At 39.4% G+C, this 20,366-nt stretch overlaps 2 protein-coding genes across 7 annotated transcripts in view; one reads left to right on the forward strand and one right to left on the reverse strand.

Moving 5' to 3' along the window:
* The window catches only part of AASS (aminoadipate-semialdehyde synthase), a 68,036-nt gene extending 64,297 nt beyond the window's left edge, over positions 1 to 3,739 (forward strand). For all 3 annotated transcript variants that reach the window (XM_030857660.2, XM_060305375.1, XM_060305376.2), the window contains 4 exons: positions 64 to 179; positions 844 to 932; positions 1,444 to 1,620; positions 3,301 to 3,739. In XM_030857660.2, the coding sequence (XP_030713520.1) occupies positions 64 to 179; positions 844 to 932; positions 1,444 to 1,620; positions 3,301 to 3,419 (501 nt within the window). In that variant the 3' untranslated portion in view covers positions 3,420 to 3,739. The remainder of the gene's footprint in view (positions 1 to 63; positions 180 to 843; positions 933 to 1,443; positions 1,621 to 3,300) is intronic.
* An 8,308-nt stretch (positions 3,740 to 12,047) lies between these two features.
* The window catches only part of PTPRZ1 (protein tyrosine phosphatase receptor type Z1), a 164,331-nt gene continuing 156,012 nt past the window's right edge, over positions 12,048 to 20,366 (reverse strand). For all 4 annotated transcript variants that reach the window (XM_030857657.2, XM_030857656.2, XM_030857659.2 and 1 more), the window contains 6 exons: positions 20,067 to 20,140; positions 17,889 to 18,017; positions 17,292 to 17,438; positions 15,537 to 15,679; positions 14,604 to 14,739; positions 12,048 to 13,012 (listed from right to left, as the gene is read on the reverse strand). In XM_030857657.2, coding sequence (XP_030713517.2) covers positions 12,872 to 13,012; positions 14,604 to 14,739; positions 15,537 to 15,679; positions 17,292 to 17,438; positions 17,889 to 18,017; positions 20,067 to 20,140 — 770 coding nt within the window. In that variant the 3' untranslated portion in view covers positions 12,048 to 12,871. The remainder of the gene's footprint in view (positions 13,013 to 14,603; positions 14,740 to 15,536; positions 15,680 to 17,291; positions 17,439 to 17,888; positions 18,018 to 20,066; positions 20,141 to 20,366) is intronic.

The following is a 20,366-nucleotide window of genomic DNA, read 5'->3' on the forward strand; positions in this document are numbered from 1 at the left end:
CTCAACTCATTTTTTATTTTATTTGGAGCTTAGAATTTGTATCTTTGTTTTTCTAATAACCAGAAAGAACTCCTCTGTGATCTAGTGGGAATTTCACCCTCCTCCAAGTGTGATGTGCTTAAGGAAGCTGTCTTTAAGAAACTAGAAGGAGACAATACCCAGCTGGAGGCTGTTGAATGGTAGGTACCCACCAGTCAACCTGGAGCAAAATACTGGATCAATGATTACTTAGTGCTTTCTAGTCAAAGAAAAGTCAAGATAGAAGCAAACATTTTACATTGTCTTTGATTAATTTGCTGCTCTAATGTTGGCCTGTTGTACAGAGATTACCACGTACCATGTTCACGTGGGGATGAAAAGTAGGTAAAGCGAGAAATTCAATGGCAATTATAACTTGGGAAATACTTATTTTTGAGCAGCTTCACTACTCAGTTCCTGAGAAAGGTGGGATATTTTTTCTCTCCTGTAGGACATTCTCCCAGTCTTCCTTTAACTACTTTACAACACTTATTCATGGGGCTGTGGCCCATTCTGCTGGTATCCTTCATGTGGGAGAACTAACCTGTAAGTTAATCTCATGAAAAGCTTTGCAACAGTGTGTACTTACAGTGCATCAGGTCTAGCTCCAGGCAACACTCCTGGGAGAGTCTGGGGATGATTCTAACGGTGAAAACATTACTCTCATTATTATTATTTTACAATAACTTGAGAGTCCTATAACTTGAACTGTCGTCTTGTGATTCTGCCCTTTCAAGATAAAATCCAGTGAGCGTTCCCTTCTGCTTCCCAACTGAGCATATGTATAGGACTTGAACTAATGCAGCCATCTCTCGTGCTTCTCAGGTTGGGCTTGCTTGGGGATGAACAAGTCCCTCGGGCAGAGTCTCTCGTGGATGCACTCTCCAAGCATTTGGCCATGAAGCTTTCCTATGGTAGGCTGTGGGCTATTGGCTAAACATCCCAGCAGAGGAATCATAAGAACCAGTGAATTAGACTGAAGGGCGGGAGCTACACAGTGGGAATGGGGAAAGAACACGCGGACTATTTTTCCAGAGGGGAGGATAAGAGAACTATTAAGTAAGAGTGAACTTGGGTAATATGACAAAGGAAAAAATCATTAGTTTTACTTTTAATTTTTGACACGTTAAGGAAAATGCTGAAGGAGCGTTTTGGGGAGAAGCAGGGACGGCCTCTACAGCAGTACCCTCGTGTCTGTAACCAGGTTACAGTGATACCCACCTAGACAGAGGAACCTGGTGAGAGTTATCATTTCCTTGAATTTTTAATTTGGTCTTTGGGCTAAAAAGCAGTATACATAATTGTTTAAGGATATACATAATGGGAAGGGAAACGAGAGCAGAAGGGCAGGTGCAGGGGGATGAAGTACGATACTGGAGTTGTAATGATAGTGACATTTTAAACTGTATGTTTATTTATTTTAAGGCCCTGGAGAGAAAGATATGATTGTGATGAGAGACAACTTTGGAATCAGACATCCTTCTGGACATTTAGAAAATAAAACTATTGATCTTGTGGTTTACGGGGATGTCAATGGTTTTTCAGCTATGGCTAAAACTGTGGGGTTACCCACTGCTATGGCAGCCAAGATGTTACTTGATGGTAAGTTCTTTCACTGGGGGACCAAATGTGTCTCCATATTATCTCCAAGTCATTCAGGGCCTGGATGTCAAATAATTAGTCTTGAGTATGACAATAGCTTTCACTAAAAGTGAGCCAGTTCAGAAGATCTAAGGGCTGGCTGACTGGGAGATCACGTTGTGATGAATAAAAAACCTTGGCTTTGGAGTTAGACCTGATTTCTGTCCCAGCTCAGTCGCAAGATGACTGAGTGATGGGGTGCAAGTTACTTAGCATCTCTGAGTCAGAGTTCCTTCATCTTTAAAGTGGGGATTGTCATGACTAATTCGTAGGGTTGTTGTGACACTAAAGTGAAATCATACATAAAGCTCCTACCACATAGAGGGGTTCCCCAGGGAATGTTAACTGCCTTCTTTTCTTTCCTTATTTTTTTGTATTTTTGGGGTAACACTGAAATAGCAGAGGGTATTCATTTCCAGATCTTCAAAAATATAGGCCACATTTTATTAATCCTCATGTCTCAACATACTATCAATACTAAATATATATTTTGAACTAAATGAATTCAAATTTCAACTCTCCACTCTCCCCTTAAGATGATGTTTGCATTCAATAAGCATCAGCTCTGAATATGACACCCCATTTGGCCCCTGTGAAGGTGTGAGGGGAGTAAAAAACATCAAAACATAAATGGGAAATAATGGGGAAAAAACGTACAGTATCATATTAGCTAAACCACCTAGGGCTTCCCTGGTGGCGCAGTGGTTGAGAGTCTGCCTGCCGATGCAGGGGACACGGGTTCGTGCCCTGGTCCGGGAAGATCCCACATGCCGCGGAGTGGCTGGGCCCGTGAGCCATGGCCGCTGAGCCTGCGCGTCCGGAGCCTGTGCTCCGCAACGGGAGAGGCCACAGCAGTGAGAGGCCCACGTACCGCAAAAAAAAAAAGAAAAAAAAATTAAACCACCTACTTAGTTATTGAGGAACCAGAGTGAAGAAGTGATGAGGGATGAGGGCATCATAGTCTTTAAGGAAAGTGCCCAGACTTACTCTTTCAGCCACCCTAACAGATGCCAGTGCCCAAATAACCAGACTGGTTTTAATTTCATTCTGTTGGTCTCATGCTTTTTAAAAAATGACATCAGCAAATAAAGCAGACCCGTTAGGTTGACTTTACTTTCTTACTAGACTTTATTCTCTGATTTGGTAGTTAATGCAGTTAAGTGTATAAATTCAGACTCTGTCCCTAACTCCAGCTGTGCTTTCAATTAACTGCTTTTTCTTACAGTGTTGATTAAGTAATAATTTAAAAAAATATTTATGTATTTATTTTGGCTGCGCCGGGTCTTAGTTGCGGCACGCAGGATCTTCATTGCGGCATGTGGGCTCTTAGTTGTGGCATGTGGACTTCTTAGTTGCAGCATGCGAACTACTAGTTGCGGCATGCATGTGGGATCTAGCTCCCCGACCAGGGATCGAACCCAGGTCCCCTGAATGGGGAACGCGGAGTCTTACCCACTGGACCACCAGGGAAGTCCCAAAGTAATAATTTAGTAGGGGACATTTAAGCTGCTATTTTGAAAAATCCCTAGGCCTCCAACAACTTGTTGACTCACAGTTTACTGCTGTATGGAGACTCTTGCTGTAGAAGTTAACCTTTCATACCACCTTTAAAATGGTAACTACAAATTTATTTTCTTCTAGGTGAAATTCAAGCTAAAGGCCTGATGGGGCCCTTTTCAAAGGAGATCTATGGACCAATACTGGAGCGAATTAAAGCAGAGGGCATTATGTATACTACACAGAGCACAATCAAACCGTAATTGAGAATTATATTTTGTTTTTATCTTCCCAGCCAACACAGCTCTGAACTTTTAGGCCACAAACATGCTTGCTAATGTGATATTTTAAAACATAAAGCATGATATGTTTTGATTAAGTCAATACAATGGTGTTTTTGAAATATAAATCTCTATTTTAATATGAAAACATTTGGAACAAGAGATGCCAGTAATTACCAGGGAACTTTAATAATTCTATCATGTATTTTTTCATGTGTATGTAAAAGTGACAATGATTATACTACTTGTTAATTTATTATGCAACTTTTTTCTTACAAGAATATATTTTCCAATAATTAGCAGATGAAGTTTTATCTTTTTAGTAAGAAAAAAATTTCTTCATGCAGCTTTATTTTTCTAACGGATTCAGTTGGATGCTTTTAGATCACCAAAGCTTTGCAATAATACTATTTTATGCCTTTTTGTAAAATGATGATTCATTTAGAAAGTGACATTTCTTATAGCTTTCTTTTAATGTTTGGAGAAGGAAATAGGTAAGACTAAATCAAAATCCACATGGTCACCTCATTAGGCACAGGAAAAGCATTAACAAATCCAACACACTTTTATGATAAAAACACTCAACAAACTAGGAATAGAAGGGAATTCTTCAACCTGATAAAGGGCATCTATGAAAAAACCATAGCTAGTATCATAGTTAATGATGAAAGACTGAAGGATTCCCCCCTAAAACCAGAAACAAGACAAGGATGTATACTCTTGCCATTTCCATTCAACTAGTACTGGAGGGTATAGCTGGGCAATTAGGCAAGAAAATGAAGTAAAGGACATCCAGATTAGAAAGGAAGATGTAAAACTATCTCTAATGTTATACAAAGAAAATTCAAAGGAATACTCTAAGAAAACATTAGAACTAATACATGAGATCAGCAAAGTTGCATGATACAGGATTAATATTCAAAAATTGATTGTATTTGTATACAATATCAATGAATGAAGCAAAAGTAATATTAAGAAAACAATTCTAAGAAAAAGTGTAAAATAGGAATAGATTGAGAGTCCAGAAGAACTCATATTTACAGTCAATTGACTTTTGAAAAAGGTGCTAGGACAATTCAATTGAGGAAAATAATCTTTTCATCAACTTGTGCTGAAACAACTGGATATCCACATACAAAAGAATAAAGTTGGACTCCCTACCTCACAGCACATATAAAAATTATCTCAAAATGGACCAAATACCTAAATATGAGAGCAAACACTATAAAACTTTTAGATGAAATCCTAGGTGTAAATCTCTATGACCTTGGATTAGGCAGTGCTTTCTTAAATAAATGACACCAAAAGCACAAGCACTGAAAGATAAATTGGGTATCATCATGATTAAAAACTTCTGTGCTTCCAAGAATACCTCAAGAAGGCAAAAGACAACCCATAGAATGAGAAAAAATGTTTGCAAATCATATACCAAGTGAGAGAAGAACTTGTACTTAGAATAGGTAAAGAACTACTGTATTCAAGAAAAAGTCAAAGAGCCCAATTAAAATAAATGGACGAAGGATCACAATTAACAGTTCTCCAAAGAAGACATACAAAAGGCCAATAAGCACATGAAAAGATGCTTAATGTACATTAGCTATCAGGGAAATACAAATCAAACCTACAATGAGATACCACTTCAAAGTCACCAGGATAGCTACTGTGAAAAAATAATAACAAGTGCTGGTGAAGATGTGGAGAAATTGGAGCCCTCATAAACTGCAGGTGGAAATACAAAATGGTACAACTGCTTGGAAAAACAGTTTGGCAGTTCCTCAAATGGTTAAACATAGAGTTACCATATGATCCAGTAATTCCACTCTTTGGTATTAGAGAAATGAAAATATGTCCACGCAACACCTTGTAAACAGATGTTCGTAGCAGCATTATTCATTACAGCCAGAAATCAAAACAAGTCAACTGCACATCCAATAATAAATGAATAAACAAACTGTGGCATATCCATACAATGGAATATTATTTGGCAATTAAAAAGAGATTAAGTACAGTTACTTGCTACAACATGGATAAATATTAAGTGAAAGAAGCCAAGCATGAAAAGCCACATATTGTATGATTTCATTTGTTTGAAATGTCCAGAATAGTCAAATCTCTATATGGAGAAAGTAGATTAGTGGTTGCCTAGGGCTGGGGGCTTTGGGGGCAAGTGGGAGTGACTGCTAATGAGTTTGGGGGTTTTTGGGGGGAGATGAAAGTGTAGAGTTGATTGTGGTAATGGAGGTGCAACTCTGTGAATATGCTAAAAATCACTGAATTGTGCACTTTGTGTGAATCGCATGCTGTGTGAATTAGGTACCAAGATGTACAAATAAAACTTTGTTTCTCCTTGGAGGAAAGGAATGTTTCTCTTTAGGGATAAAAATTAAACTTTCTGAGGGACTGTGCTCATATTCTGGCATATGAAACATCCTGCCATCGAAATAAGCAGGTATTGTATGTGGGACACATGGCAGTTGAGAAAGCATCTATGCTTTTGGAAAAGGATCAAAGTTGATTACGAGCTGGTCCCACCTGCCAAAAATATCAATAATGGAGATCAGTAATCTGTTAACAAGTAAAGACATAACTGTTATGAAAGTTTTTTGTTTTTAACCACAACATTGATTTTAACATAATCAGTTAGGAAATAACGCTTGTGTTGCATTGATTCCACCCCCAGTCTGGATGAGCACCCAGATGGCATGGGAACTAGGGAACTAGCACCTTGGGTGGGAGCAGGAACCCACTGAGATAATATAATAACTAGTTTGGGCTTTAACTGAGTGATAAAGGGGGTATGATTGAAGGGGGGCTGTCTAACATTAGTGCTAGAAAAGGAAATGTCAGTAAGCTTGAGTAAAGATATATAGAGTGAAACACGGCATTGGCTCTCAGTAACAAGTTTTCTACCAGAAATTTCAATAGTAAAGGTGGTGGTGGTAGGATCTGGGTATGGATGGGTAGATTATACTGTACTTAGAAGCATGTGGCCCCTGAGCCACAGTTTGGGAATCCCTGGTCTAACCATTTCGGTAGACTTAATGCTCACATCTTCCAGGTCTTTCTAACTTTTTTGGCTTCCTCCAGATAATACTGATATTTATATGTCCAGCTTTCCTCATCCTAGACTCATGAGACAGAAGTTTCTCTGAGAAGTAGTGTGATTAGTCCTACAACATACTAGCTGTTTCCTTTTCCATAAACTGAAGACAGCAGTAACTCACAGCATGGTTATAAAGGGAACCAGGCAGATGCTGTGTTGCCTTTTACGACTTAACCTCAGAAATCACGTAGCATCACTTTCATTGTAGTCACAAGTCCATCCAGATTCAAGGCAAGGGACCATAGATCCACCTCTCACTGGGATGAGTTTCAATGAGTCACATGTGGGCTGAAAGCTATTGTTGAGCTATTTTTGGAAAATACAATCTGCCACAGGAAGGCACCCCAGAAGGAGAGTGGCATGTAGGTGGATTCTGTGAATATACAGTAAATGACCCCAGTTATCAATGTTTCCTCATTGGCCTTAGTTATTGTCTAAGCATTTCATTTTTTTTTTCTCCAGGTGGTTCTTTGAACATTTTTATGTATCCTGTGAGATTAGAACTAGACATACTGTGTAAACAAAATGTGGAATTTTTTCATTTACTCTCTAAAAAGCCCCAGAAATGTGCTTTTAACCTCCCGAGTCCTTTAAAACACTTACCTGAAGTAAAAGTGCTGTAAGAGACTTCTCTAATAGTTTCCATTAGGAAACTTAATGCTATAGTTTTCAATACATACCTTCATTAAACAATTTAGCAGCAAGGAAAAAATTACTTGCATCGGTTCATTTCTCATGTGGATAATTCAGAACTAAAGCAACTCCCCTAGGATTGAAGCAAGATAATAGGAATCTGAGAAAGTCATGTCCAAAGCTTCAGAGGAAAGGATTACAAATTAGCATATCCGGGAAGTTTTTCAAAGGTCAGGCTGTGTGTCTTGAGCTGCTTAGAATGTGTCCCAGGTGACAGGCTGATTAGGAGTTTGTTGTGTACGTAACAAGAAGTTTCAATCTCACACACAATTTTTCTTACTCCCACTTCCAAATCTTATTTTTTCTTTTTAAAAATGATTACCTTAAGAAACTTGTTAACTTTAATGCCAAGGATGTCCAGATTTGTTTTATATATATAAATTTATTTATTTTTAAAATTTTTGGCTGCGTTGGGTCTTCGTTGCTGCATGCAGGCTCTCTCTAATTGCAGCGAGCAGGGGCCACTCTTCGCGGCAGTGCCCGAGCTTCTCATTGTGGTGGCTTCTCTTGTTGCAGAGCACAGGCTCTAGGCGCGTGGGCTCAGTAGTTGTGGTCCACGGGCTTAGTTGCTTCGCGGCATGTGGGATTTTCCCGGACCAGGGCTCGAACCCGTGTTCCCTGTGTTGGCAGGCGGATTCTTAACCACTGCGCCACCAGGGAAATCCCGGATGTCCAGATTTTTAAAACCAGTGTAGTGTGTTTTATTTATATGCCTTAACATTTAATACCACCTACCCTAACACACCAATATTGTACTAATGAGGAGGAAACCTCTAATATACAAGAATATTTTGCAATTAGCCAGTGAGTGGATGATAGATAATCAATCATGATTTATAATAATAAAAGTGTTTTTGTTTATTTTGACAAATGTGTACATTTTTCCCACTTTCCCTAAAAAGTTCACTTTAATTAAGTAAATACTTAGTATTTCTGACTCTATGTGCTATTTATGAATGGAATTCAATTCTAAGAAACTAAAATGTATCTGCTTATAAAGGGTTCTTATTTTCTAAGTTTTGTCTATTAAAGTCATTTTGGATGCTAACAAATTAGGGGCTTTCAGATGAGAAATGTGAAAATTAAGTAAGAGTCCTATGGTGTAATATTGAGTAGAACATGCACATATTAAATATTTGTATTAATTTGATATGAAGGAGCAGCTGCCATAAATTCTCAGGTAGTATCAGGCTGAGACCCATGATGGACTGTATAGAGTCCCATGCATTTCGCTAAATAGGTGGGTCATGCTCATCTTTAATACCTCTCTGCAGATTGCAAAACTGCTCTACGTGATTTAATATCGGAGATAAAGTCTGTATAGAACACCATTTCTCAATTGGGCTAATTTACAAAGGTGCTACAGAAAAAGAAAATGGGTCAAAATTGACACATTTATTGTATGTTGAGGAACACTACCTATAGAGTGTCGGGTTTCCCAGGATCACTAAAGAGCATTTTTGTCCTAGGTAAAGCAAAACAAAACAACCCCAATTCATTCATTAATTCACTCCTTATTCATTCATTTATCTAAAATGTAGTGAGTGTTTTTAACGTGCCCAGTCCTGTTCTAGGTATAGAAATACAGAGGTTTACAAGAGCCAAAGTTCCTCTCCTCATGGAGCTTATATACAAATAGGGGGGGACAGACAACAAATATAAAATACGTCAGGAAGCAAAATGTGCTCCGGAGAAAAAGCAGGGTAAGGAGACGGGAGGGCCTGGGGTGAGGGGCTTGCGGAGAGGGGGCCCCACATTCGGCTTGCACACGCGGGACACTGAGGCAGCTCAAGTCCCTTCCAATGATCAGCACTAAATATTCTGAAGATCTTCCTTAGGAGGAGGGGGATGCTGCTTCCAACAGGCCGATTGGGGAATGCTGCTCAAAGAGATGTTTGAGCAGAAGCCTGAACCCAGGAGTGGAGCCCTAAGACTCCAATACCTGAGCAGTGGGAGGTACAACTCTCAGAAAGCCGAAGAGTATTAAGACACATAAAAATATTCATACAATCTTCTCACCAACTGGCACTTACAGGAATTGGTACTAAGGAAACATCCTAAATATGGTAAAAGGCTTTTACATAAAGAAATGTTTATCATAGTTTTGTAGTTTAGGAAGAATTTGAAAAGAGCCTAAACAGCTGACATCACGAAAGTGATCACAAGAGCCCCGGTACACCACGAGGGCGGGTTCCTCCACCCTGGTACTACCGACATGCTGTGCTGTACGATTCTTCGTTGTGAGGGCTGTCCTGTGCATTTCGGAATGTTTAGCAGCATTTCTAGCTTCTGCCCAGTAAGTGCCAGCAGCACATCCCCTTCAGATGCGAAAACCAAAAATGTCTCCAGACACTGCCAAATGTCCCCTGGGGCGCAATACTATCCCTGTTTGAAAACCACTATACAAGGTAGAATATTACACAGTAACAATGATAGGTTTATAATTATGTGTAATAAAAATGCCTATGTAACAACATGAAAGGCAGCATAAAAATATATTCATAACAAGGCCACAATTATGTAATAAGACAATGTGTGGATAAAAGCTGTGAATGCAATGAAACTATGAAATTTTGGTAAATAATTGGGTAAGACTTATGAGGCTTACTTACGAGGCTTCATTTATTTTCACTTCTCATAATTGATTATTGTCTCAGAGTTAAGCTTCATAAGATGAGGAAAGATTGCTATATCTGACAGGATCGTCTTTTTTTATTGGTTTCAGGGTATTTTTATTAGAATTTGTCTATAAAATACTTGGTTATCATACCTGCACTTGCAACATTACATTCTCTTGGAAGAGACCCTACAAGGCACCTCACTGATAAAAAAAACCATGAAGGAAAAAAATTCTATATCCCTTCAAAGGCCATTTGTTCCTGGGACAAAGGCAAACGGAAAAATAGAAAAAATAATTGTGACATGGACTCCTTGTTCAGATTAGACTTTGTGGGTTACGGGGAAACAAAACTGTAAAACAAGAGGTGTAAGAGACAAGGCTAGAAAAGCAACCAAGGAATCAGAATTAACCTTCTGGCCTTCCTCCCTGGGAGGGTGAGAAAGAAGCATGTTAATTGTTTTATACCCTGTAGGTCAGTACTTATCAATATTTTGTGATTTGTGACACTATTTGTTGGAATTTTTTTCTATTTCAAAACTCTTCATGACTATTGCTTTAAAAGGAAAGCTAAAAAGGCAGAAACGTAGGGCTTCCCTGGTGGCGCAGTGGTTAAGAGTCCGCCTGCCGATGCAGAGGACGCGGGTTCGTGCCCCGGTCTGGGAAGATCCCTCATGACTATCGCCTTAAAAGGAAAGCTAAAAAGGCAGAAACATAGGGCTTCCCTGGTGGCGCAGTGGTTGAGCGTCCGCCTGCCGAGGCAGGGGACGCGGGTTCGTGCCCCGGTCTGGGAAGATCCCTCATGACTATCGCCTTAAAAGGAAAGCTAAAAAGGCAGAAACATAGGGCTTCCCTGGTGGCGCAGTGGTTGAGCGTCCGCCTGCCGAGGCAGGGGACGCGGGTTCGAGCCCCGGTCTGGGAAGATCCCTCATGACTATCGCCTTAAAAGGAAAGCTAAAAAGGCAGAAACATAGGGCTTCCCTGGTGGCGCAGTGGTTGAGCGTCCGCCTGCCGAGGCAGGGGACGCGGGTTCGTGCCCCGGTCCGGGAAGATCCCACATGCCGCGGAGCGGCTGAGCCTGCGCGTCCGGAGCCTGCGCGTCCGCAACGTGAGAGGCCCGCGTACCGCAAAAAAAAATAGAAACTTAAAAATAGAAACTTATACTTTTTTTTTTTTTTTTTTTTTTGCGGTACAGTGGTTCTCTCACTGTTGGGGCCTCTCCCGTTGCGGACGCGCAGGCTCAGCGGCCATGGCTCACGGGCTTAGCCGCTCCGCGGCATGTGGGATCTTCCCGGACCAGGGCACGAACCCGCGTCCCCTGCATCGGCAGGCGGACGCTCAACCACTGCGCCACCCGGGAAGCCCAGCACCTTCCGAGAGATTGCTGAGTTCCAACCTCAGAGTTTCTGATATTTTAGATCTGGGATGGAAGTCGAGGATTTGCATTTCTAACAAGTTCCTGGGTTTTTCTCATGCTGCTGGTCTGGCAACCATACTCTGAGAACCACTGGTTTCAACAAAACTTTTCCTGGCCTCCCGCTTTAGGCACTGACCTGGGCATTCTTGGGGACTGGTGCCCCCTTTGCGGGCAGTGTTCTAAAACACTCCTGGCTGAGGCAGGGGACTGCTTCCAGTATCAGAGCAGGCTTGCTACCCATGATTCCCTGTTTTCCTGCCCTTCACCTCCACATAGCTCTTAAATCCTGACAATAGGATTGTCACCTAGGACTTACCTTTTTCCACTCTGGGAGTTAGGACCTCCTGGTCCTTGTCCATTCACCCACTTGTCTCCCAAACCAGCTTAGCTTCTCCCTCGCTGGCAAATCTGCCTGCTTCTAACTCCCAGCTTGGTTCTAAACCAGTTTCCCAACATTTCTTGGTACATCATGCCCTCAGCTTCTGAGTAACATTTTCATAGCTCCCCTAAACCAAAGGAAATACATAATGGTTCTGTTTATTAAGTAGTTAGATCCAAATAATTTAGTAGTAGTAATTGTGTAGTGTCAGTACACATTGCTGTGTTGTCCTCAAAAATCTTCAGTTTTGTGAGTTTCCTGTGTGCCTTAAGGCACAGTTTGGGAATCAGCTCTATACACTGTCCCATCCCATCAACCTTCTTTCACGTCCATAATCTCAGAGGGAACATGTCCACAATTTTCTGCTACACATGCCTCAGCACTCCACAAGCAAACACAAATTGATGGCAATATTTATATTTATTTTTGCAATGCCTTGGATAAAAACCATTTAAACAATGTCGGGTAAGGTGTTATTCTCATAAAAACATCTTCTTTCAAAACAAATGTATTTTTATTTTCCATAAAAGTTAAAATTACATGCTAAAACAGAGTTAACCACAACACAAAACAATATCAGAAGACTCACAGAGTAAGACCAGATGATGAGCTGCAACATTAAACTAAACAATTACACAGAACTAGAAAACTGACTCAGTAGTAAAATATAAAAATCTACAATTATAAATATAAATTTGGTCCATGGAGATGCTAGAGCAGTATTTACAGTAAGTATCAGATTATTTCTACTTTAGGTGAATACTGTGGTTGTAAAATGTTGAATATCATAGGGAACAGAGTGTTTTATTTACAGTATACTATATTAAAAGTTATATTTCTAGCAAACCTGACGATTGCTACAAATACAGCTAAAAATTTGACACTAAAAACAAACATGTTTTCTGTAGTTGGGAATTCCTAATATCTATAAATTGAAATTCTCTGTTAAAATCAATATGAAAAAAAGATACCACAATTCCATTCTTAGAAATACGGTAAATTTCAATCATTTTAGTTTAAACACAATAAGTGAATCACAAGAAGTTTTGCAAAAAGGCACACATTGTTAATGATGTAAACTTGGCAGCAGAATCCTATGCCATGATAGTTACTGTCAGGTGATGTGAAGTAAACAGATAACAGAAGAACTGGACTAATTTTCCTGTCTAATTTTAGAAAGAGGAAAGCAATGTCCAGATGTGGACTCTTCTCACCCTTTTCCATGTTAAACTAAAGACTCTAAGCTCTCGGCTATATTTCCATCAGGCAACGCTGCGCCATTACTGTCCAGAGAGGTGGACGGATTCTCTTCCTGCCTGGTGCTCACAAGGCTGAGGACTGCTTTGTAGAGAAATTGATACTGCTCCTGGAGAACAGAGAATGGGAGGTCAGAAACAGAAAGCTTGCTGAAGACATACGTTTGTAAAAAGAAGCAAGGTTTTTAGTCACCCTTTGCCACTGTCATAGAAAGGCGTGTTAAGGGCTCTGTTATAATCAGCAGAGGCACCCCATCCGTATTAATGTCTCTTTCTGATTAAATTTAAAGTGGCTCTATAATTAGCCAACATTCATTGACCTAGAACACTGGCCCACTACATTTGCCAATGGTAAGCAATCCATTCTTACTCATTTACTTCATGGAATCAGAAGGTGATGTGATGAGGTTCTGATACTGATTTATCAACTTGTGTGTAAACCTTTTGGCACTAGGCTCCTGTAACCCACTAAGTTATTCATTTTCCTTTCTCCTTTTGTTACAAAATCTGTTGGGTTTGTCTATTTATGAAGAGGTCTCAGGACTGCACTGTCAGCCCAGGAACTCATGAGGAATGCAGGCCTTTCACAAGACCCACTGTTTACCAAGTATCCTTCACACTCTACCAGCCCGACGGGTCTTATGTCCTGCTTGGTGAGAAGGAGAGTGTGTGCCTGTGTCCCCTGCTGTGGTCTCATGGTAGAGACACACAGAAGAATAAAGTAGTTGTTCTCTTACAGATGCCAACTTGGGGATGGTGAGGTGGGGGAAGGTAGTTGCAAAGGACATGAGCAAGTGGCTGGCTCCATAGTAGAAAATCATTAGGACCACACGTCTCATTAAATGCATTTGTGAAACCTGGGTATAAGTTTAGTCCGCCGAAAGCAATTTCATACAAGACAAGCTTGATACAACTCAACTCTCCTGAATGAGACTTTCAATAAGGGCTCCTCTGAAGTGCATGTGCACAAGGGTTACCTTACTCTCTGGCAGCTGGTCTGGGCTAGAGCTTTGAAGATGGACCCTTTATAAGGCCCTTACACGTACCCAGACTAGGAAGCTGGAAGTGAGCCTATGACCTCTGCATCCACCTAAGCTTCTCCCACTGGGGCATTTGCACAAAGTTCCTTATTGTCTTTCTAGCTCTTGTTTCTATAATAAAAAAACTTCCAAATTATTCTCAGAGTTGAGACATTTTTCCAGATGTGCTATGCTCTTTCTTGATTGTACGAGTGTCTCTCTCTCTCTCTCTCTTTTCAAAACTGTCCCCAGAATTAGCTACTTCTTAAGTTCAGAAAATGAATTTGGCTTGAGAAAAAGGTGAACAGCTGAAGTCTATCTTCTGACTCTTCTTTGAGGCTATGTAGAGCCCTAACCCCGGGAAAATAACTATTTATTTTGTTGGATAAATCAGATTAGTTGGTGCTTCTACTGAGGATACGTTTCAGAATTACAATAAGTCTTGCAAAAGGCACACAATGAAATTTTAAAATTTTGATCCATCAATTTTCTGGAAACTAAACTTCAAATGTTTATTGTTCCAGTTCTATGGATTGCAAACTGAACATAATTCAGCTTGAAAACTACATGCTAACATTATCAATGTGATCTTTTTTGATACAGGACAAAACGATTTTGGTAGCCTCTAGAAAGTGACTTGTGCTCTAATGAGAAAAGTTTGGTTCGCTGCTTTATTACTTACAGCATCAGCAAAGACTCCTGGCCTCATCAAATTGATCATCTTGGCTACCTGGTAAACATCCACTGAATTTTCTTTTTCTAGTTGGTGCATAAGGGTTGTCAGAGCACAGAAAGTTCCTGCTGTCACTCCTCCATGCCTGGAAACAAATGGAAGGAACAAAGACTCCATTCAGATGCAGCACATGTTCACATCTGAAACTCACAGAGCACATGGCCTTGATAACTTTGCAGTAAGAACACTGAAATTTTTAATAAATTGTCTCATTCCTTTATAGTGCATGGAACTGTGGTCTACTTCGAATCACTGGGGAGTGTTCATGATATTACTAATGAGACACTTTATAGAAGTTCAATATTTGGTGACACATTTCTTATTTTTATACTATGGAAGGGGTTGGCAGTAAATCAAAATGATCTGACTGAGGTTATAATATATATTATGTAATATTATCATATGCATCATATATAATATGTATTGATATATAACATAATTCCAGCATATGCATTTTTTATTTGTTCACAACTGAAACTTGGAAAGATCTATTGGATAAAATTCCTGTTTCTGGTAAATAAAAAATATATCAATTTTACTCCTATCCCAGGAAGCCAATGGTTGAGAGATGCCTCGCTGGTTAGCAGCTGAAAATTCAAGTTCTAAAACACTGACTCATCACACAAAGTGTTCTTAGTGTAGAATGCAACAGCAGATGCTTGTGATCAGGCACACATTTTCTGCCTTCAACAGGAGCTCCCAGAGAAGCGGAAAAAAACCCCAAAACTATTCTGTGTTAATCCTGTCCACGAGAAGCAGATAAGCCACCCTGGCTAAACAATTCACGATTGGTCCAAAGTATTAGGTTAGTACAAAGACCACAGAAATATACATACACACAGAGAATGTCAGGTGTGAATTGATTTAAAGTGTGGAACTTACTCATCATGAACAATCATGGGTCCATCCCTGGTGGCAGCTTCTTCTTTGATAATACTTATAAGTTCAAAAGTTTTACTAATGGGGCTATCTGGATTTGGCCATTTGGGACACTGAAAATGCCGCACTTCAAGTACATAATCATCCTATAAGAAGAGATAAAAATTACTGTTTTAGAAAGTGTCATATTGGTTGGTGAGTAGATGAATTGAGGATAGTCAGGAATTATAGGAAGGCGATAAAACCAAGAAACACGCTGAGTGAGCAGCAGTAGTTGCAGCCTGTCCTCCACCATGGAAGGGAGAAACTGCCGCGACACCACATTTGCCAGGTACAGAGGTGATCTCTTTTTTATTCAAAAATAAACCTTGTTTGTGGGCTTATCTTGCCAATCAAATCATGAACAAAGATGTATCTGTGCCGATAAATTTAAACTTACAAAAAGAAATCTTCAGTTTTAAAATTAGTTTTAAAAATAACATAGACTTCTTCCTCTAAAAATTGTGAATCACTATATCGTATACCTGTAACATATAACATTGTACATCAACTATACTTAAATTTAAAAAAAGAAAAAAGAAAAAAATAGCATAGACTTCTTCAAATACCAGCATTACTCAGGTTTAACTAAGGGAAGAATAAGATTGCTTGACACGGTGTGGGAAATGCTGGTAAGGAGGATGGAGACATGGTTTCCACTCCAGTCTCAGTTCTGATCCTTGCTTATTAAGTGACCAAACCAGGTTGTGTGACTTTAAATCTCTTAAATCTCTGATCCCCAGTCTCCCAAAGTGGCTTATACATATATAAAAATTTGATTTATGACTGAACTGGTATTGTTGATCTATAAATGATACTGGAACAATGGTTATTCACACAAAAATAATAAAATTGGACCCTTGACTCACAAAATATAAAACATCAGTTTCAGGCAGAACTATAAAACATTTAGAAAACAATGTATTTGCATTATCAATTTTATAAGTTTTGGTCAAATATTCTAGCGAATACTCAATCTTCTTATGTACCCTATATGTTTTACCAGTTTCAGAATTAGGGTAAAGTGAAACATTTAAACCATCTAAAACATGATTTATTTTTTTTCTGATTGAGAAAGTCCTCTGAATTTCACATGCTTTACTCATCACTATTAGCATCTTTCAGTCTTTCACAGGAGCTGTGCAATAATTTATGAACTGTGCTGTAATCATAGAAACAGTTATTGACAAAGAATTAAAATTGGTGCCTTGTAGGTAATCAGGAGTCTAGTAAAACAACACTAGTTCATTGCACTGCATGTTTTCAAAGCAGTTCTTCACTTAATAACCCTCTGTACATGAGTAGAGAGCAGTAAGCTTTTTTTGGTAGGTAATATTTTTCCCATTTTATTTAGGAGAATACAAGGTAAGGACTTGCCTTAAAACATGAGAATTAGGATTAATGAAATTATTTTTTTACTCTGTTTATTTTCAGCTTAACTTCTATCAGCAACTGCTTTGGAGTAAAAGACAAATCTTTGACTTCCTGTGTGTGTAGAAGTCAGGGATGGTGGAGTTTAGTGATGGCTAATTGTTTAATGATTCTATAAGAGTTTGCAAACGAAAATGACAAGTAAGGTAAAATTTATTATTTGGGTAATCGGTCTCAATTTGCAAGAAATCAGATTCCTTCTTTTTAGTTCTAGGAGAGATTCTTAAACTGGCATATATTTAACATGTGCTTAAGATGAAAAGTTTGTCATTTAAACTATGTCCATACCTGGGTAGCTTCTAAGATAAAATCTTGCATTATAAGTTTTTCTTCGTTAGACAGACATTTGTGTTCTTCTGCCATAAGAGTGACCTTAAAACTCTCACAATTTATGGGCTCATCCTTATTTGGCCAGTAAACAAATTCATCTTCTGCCTGGAGGATTAAAAACCAAAGAAGGTTCTAGATTTTAATAAAATGTTTAAATCAGACTGCGAAACGAAGTTAACTGGTTGCCATAGACAATTCAACTCAAATTTTTCTTTGAATCTCAATATTTACTCTTAAAATATCCTAACAACTTTTATTTTAAAAAATGTAAATAGAAACATATGGGCTGACTTCCTTCATGATTGCAATTCTAATTTCCTTAACAGCGTAATAAATACTTAAGTTAATTTCAGCCTACTTTTATTTAAAACTGTCATTCAACAATTTCAGACCTGGGATATAGTATCCAAACCAAGTCCAATAATAGACAAGGTGCAACTTCAATATTAGTTTATTGGTTGAAAAAAATACATTCTTTGTATGCTGGACTTCTGGTGGTTGTGTCTTGATACCTACCCTGTAAAGAACATGCCAAAAATGACCTGAGGGACTTACCATGTTTTGACCATCTGGAAGCATAACGACCAGCTGGGCGTTATGGTCCCAGATCATCCTCCAGAAATCCTTGATGGTATGGAGAAGGGGATGTTGGGTGATGATGAATTCATTGCTCTGATAATAACCCTACAAAACCAAAGAGAACATAGAAAGAGCCTTGGCATGTGACTTTAAACATTCAAAAAACATTTATAGGTTAATGGTTACTGTCTTTTTATTTGTGGATTGTATCTATAAATAATAATGTGATTATTATAGCCAATGTTACAGACACCTCCTATATGCCAGGTATAGCACTAAACATTTTCTTCCTTTATTCCTCACAGTAGTACTATGACAAAGGGAATGTGATCTTCATTTTATAGGCGATTAAACTGAAGCTTAAGAAATTAAGTGCTGTGCCCAAGCTTACCCAGCTATCACCTCTAGGAGGAGACAACAAAAATGGCTTCTGGACTATGTCTCTCACACTAGATAGAAAGGAAATCTAGAGATTTTATATTTCTTACTTTTCACAAGTCCCAATGCAGAGTGCTAAATTTCACACCTACTGGCAACCGGATACCTTTACACCCTGGCTGCCTCTACAGGAGAGGAGTGGGGGTGGGGGGGCGGGCACCTTGCAAATGTTGCTGCAGAAACCTGAAAGCTGGTGCCATTGAATTAATCATGATTTCCACGTTACTGCTTACCAAAATCATGGCTCAGTTAGCCCCTTCTGCAATGGAATCTCTCAGATTGCATTCTTATCCCCCATGGGCTCATATGAAGTGTGGAATATTTTCATTTTTTATTTTTTAAGCTTTAGCTTCATTTATTCATCAAGTAGAATTCTACTCAATTTACTTTGTTTTGGTTACAATCTTGTTTAAGAAGCAGAAAACTTTTAAGTTCATATATTCGGATTTGAATGAGCAGGTTGTACATAATTAAATGTTTTTCTGGTTATTTGTAGATTCTTTGGATGGGAAGAGACCTTGAAAGGACCTCTAGCTTATCCTGCAACTTCAGTCAATATCCCACTTAAGTCATTCCAGGTAGGTAAAAATTCATCCTATTTTGTAAATCTTCAGATGTAATGTGGCAAGCTTTGTAGGTAATATTTTCCAGCATTTAATTATTTTCTTGACAAGAACAGTCTGTCTTCTATCTAACCAGCACACAATGCAATATTTATATTTGTTCTCTTAACCCATTCTCAATTTTTGAGGAAAAATATCTGCTTCCTATAGTATTAAGATGCCCCTATTTTAAGTGTGGCATGCTTTTAGATGCCACCTCCACACATCTCCCTGTTTCTTGCATGGATATACCTTAGTATTTTCTAGATAAACAGAACAGTGATTTTGGCACGGGGATTAGGACTCTTTCATCTGAAGGCAAACTCTGTGATTGACTGACCTAAAATGGAAATGAAGGTCACACAACAGCTACTAAAGCACTCATCCCTCTGATAGTAGATCTAAATGCAGAAAGAAAGTATTGTATCTTTAGAAATCCAAGTCCCCAAATGAGCCCAGTTTGCAGGGTGAGAACCGTGCTGCAAACCTGGAGTGGTAATGTGAACGAGACTGGACTTTGCTAACGCTAGTGTATCCTGGGTCTGTAGGGAATCTGCTTTGGTGAATGAAATGGAGCTGCTTAGAAGGGTGAGTGGATGTTTTGTATCTACTCATGGTGAGTTTGGTTCCCACATCTACTCATTGTCTTGATTAAGAGTTCTCCAGTCCCAGCACACATAAAAACATCAAGGAATGCTGTGATTCTATCGCTGCTGTGGGCTGTGAGTCTGTAGTCATCAGATACGACTCATGTCCACCTGTGGTGCCTCCCGTATCTGCCAGTCACTGCTTTGGGCAGCCCACTATGGTTTTTTTGTTGTTGTTTGTTTTGTTTTTTGCTTTTTTGTTTTGTTTTTTGTGGTACGCGGGCCCCCACTGTTGTGGCCTCTCCCATTGCGGAGCACAGGCTCCAGACACGCAGGCTCAGTGGCCATGGCTCACGGGCCCAGCCGCTCTGCGGCATGTGGGATCTTCCCGGACCGGGGCACGAGCCCGTGTCCCCTGCATCGGCAGGCAGACTCTCAACCACTGCGCCACCAGGGAAGCCCCCCACTCTGGTTTTGATTCTGATAACGCAAGCTGCAGCAGTCTCCCCAGTGGCTCTCTGACTTACCATGATGTAGGAGGCATTGATGTAGTCTGTGCCTTCCCCACTCAGGGATGAAATGCCAACTCTGGATCTTTCCACTGGGAATACAGAACATTCATCATAAACAAGTAAGCTCTTACACTGTATCTCCTCCCCGCCCCTGCAAATGGCAAAACATAGCTGCATTTTGCAAGTAGAGTGTGTTTGACTTTTAAGCTAGTTTTTCTATGTATTTTGCACTTCTAGACGAAGACCTCAAGGTTTAAGAGTCCTTGTTAAGTTATATTATCTGGCATGATTAGAAAAATATGAGTGTATTGTTTT

This window comes from Globicephala melas, chromosome 9 (assembly GCF_963455315.2).
Source record: "Globicephala melas chromosome 9, mGloMel1.2, whole genome shotgun sequence".
Lineage (NCBI taxonomy): Eukaryota > Metazoa > Chordata > Mammalia > Artiodactyla > Delphinidae > Globicephala > Globicephala melas.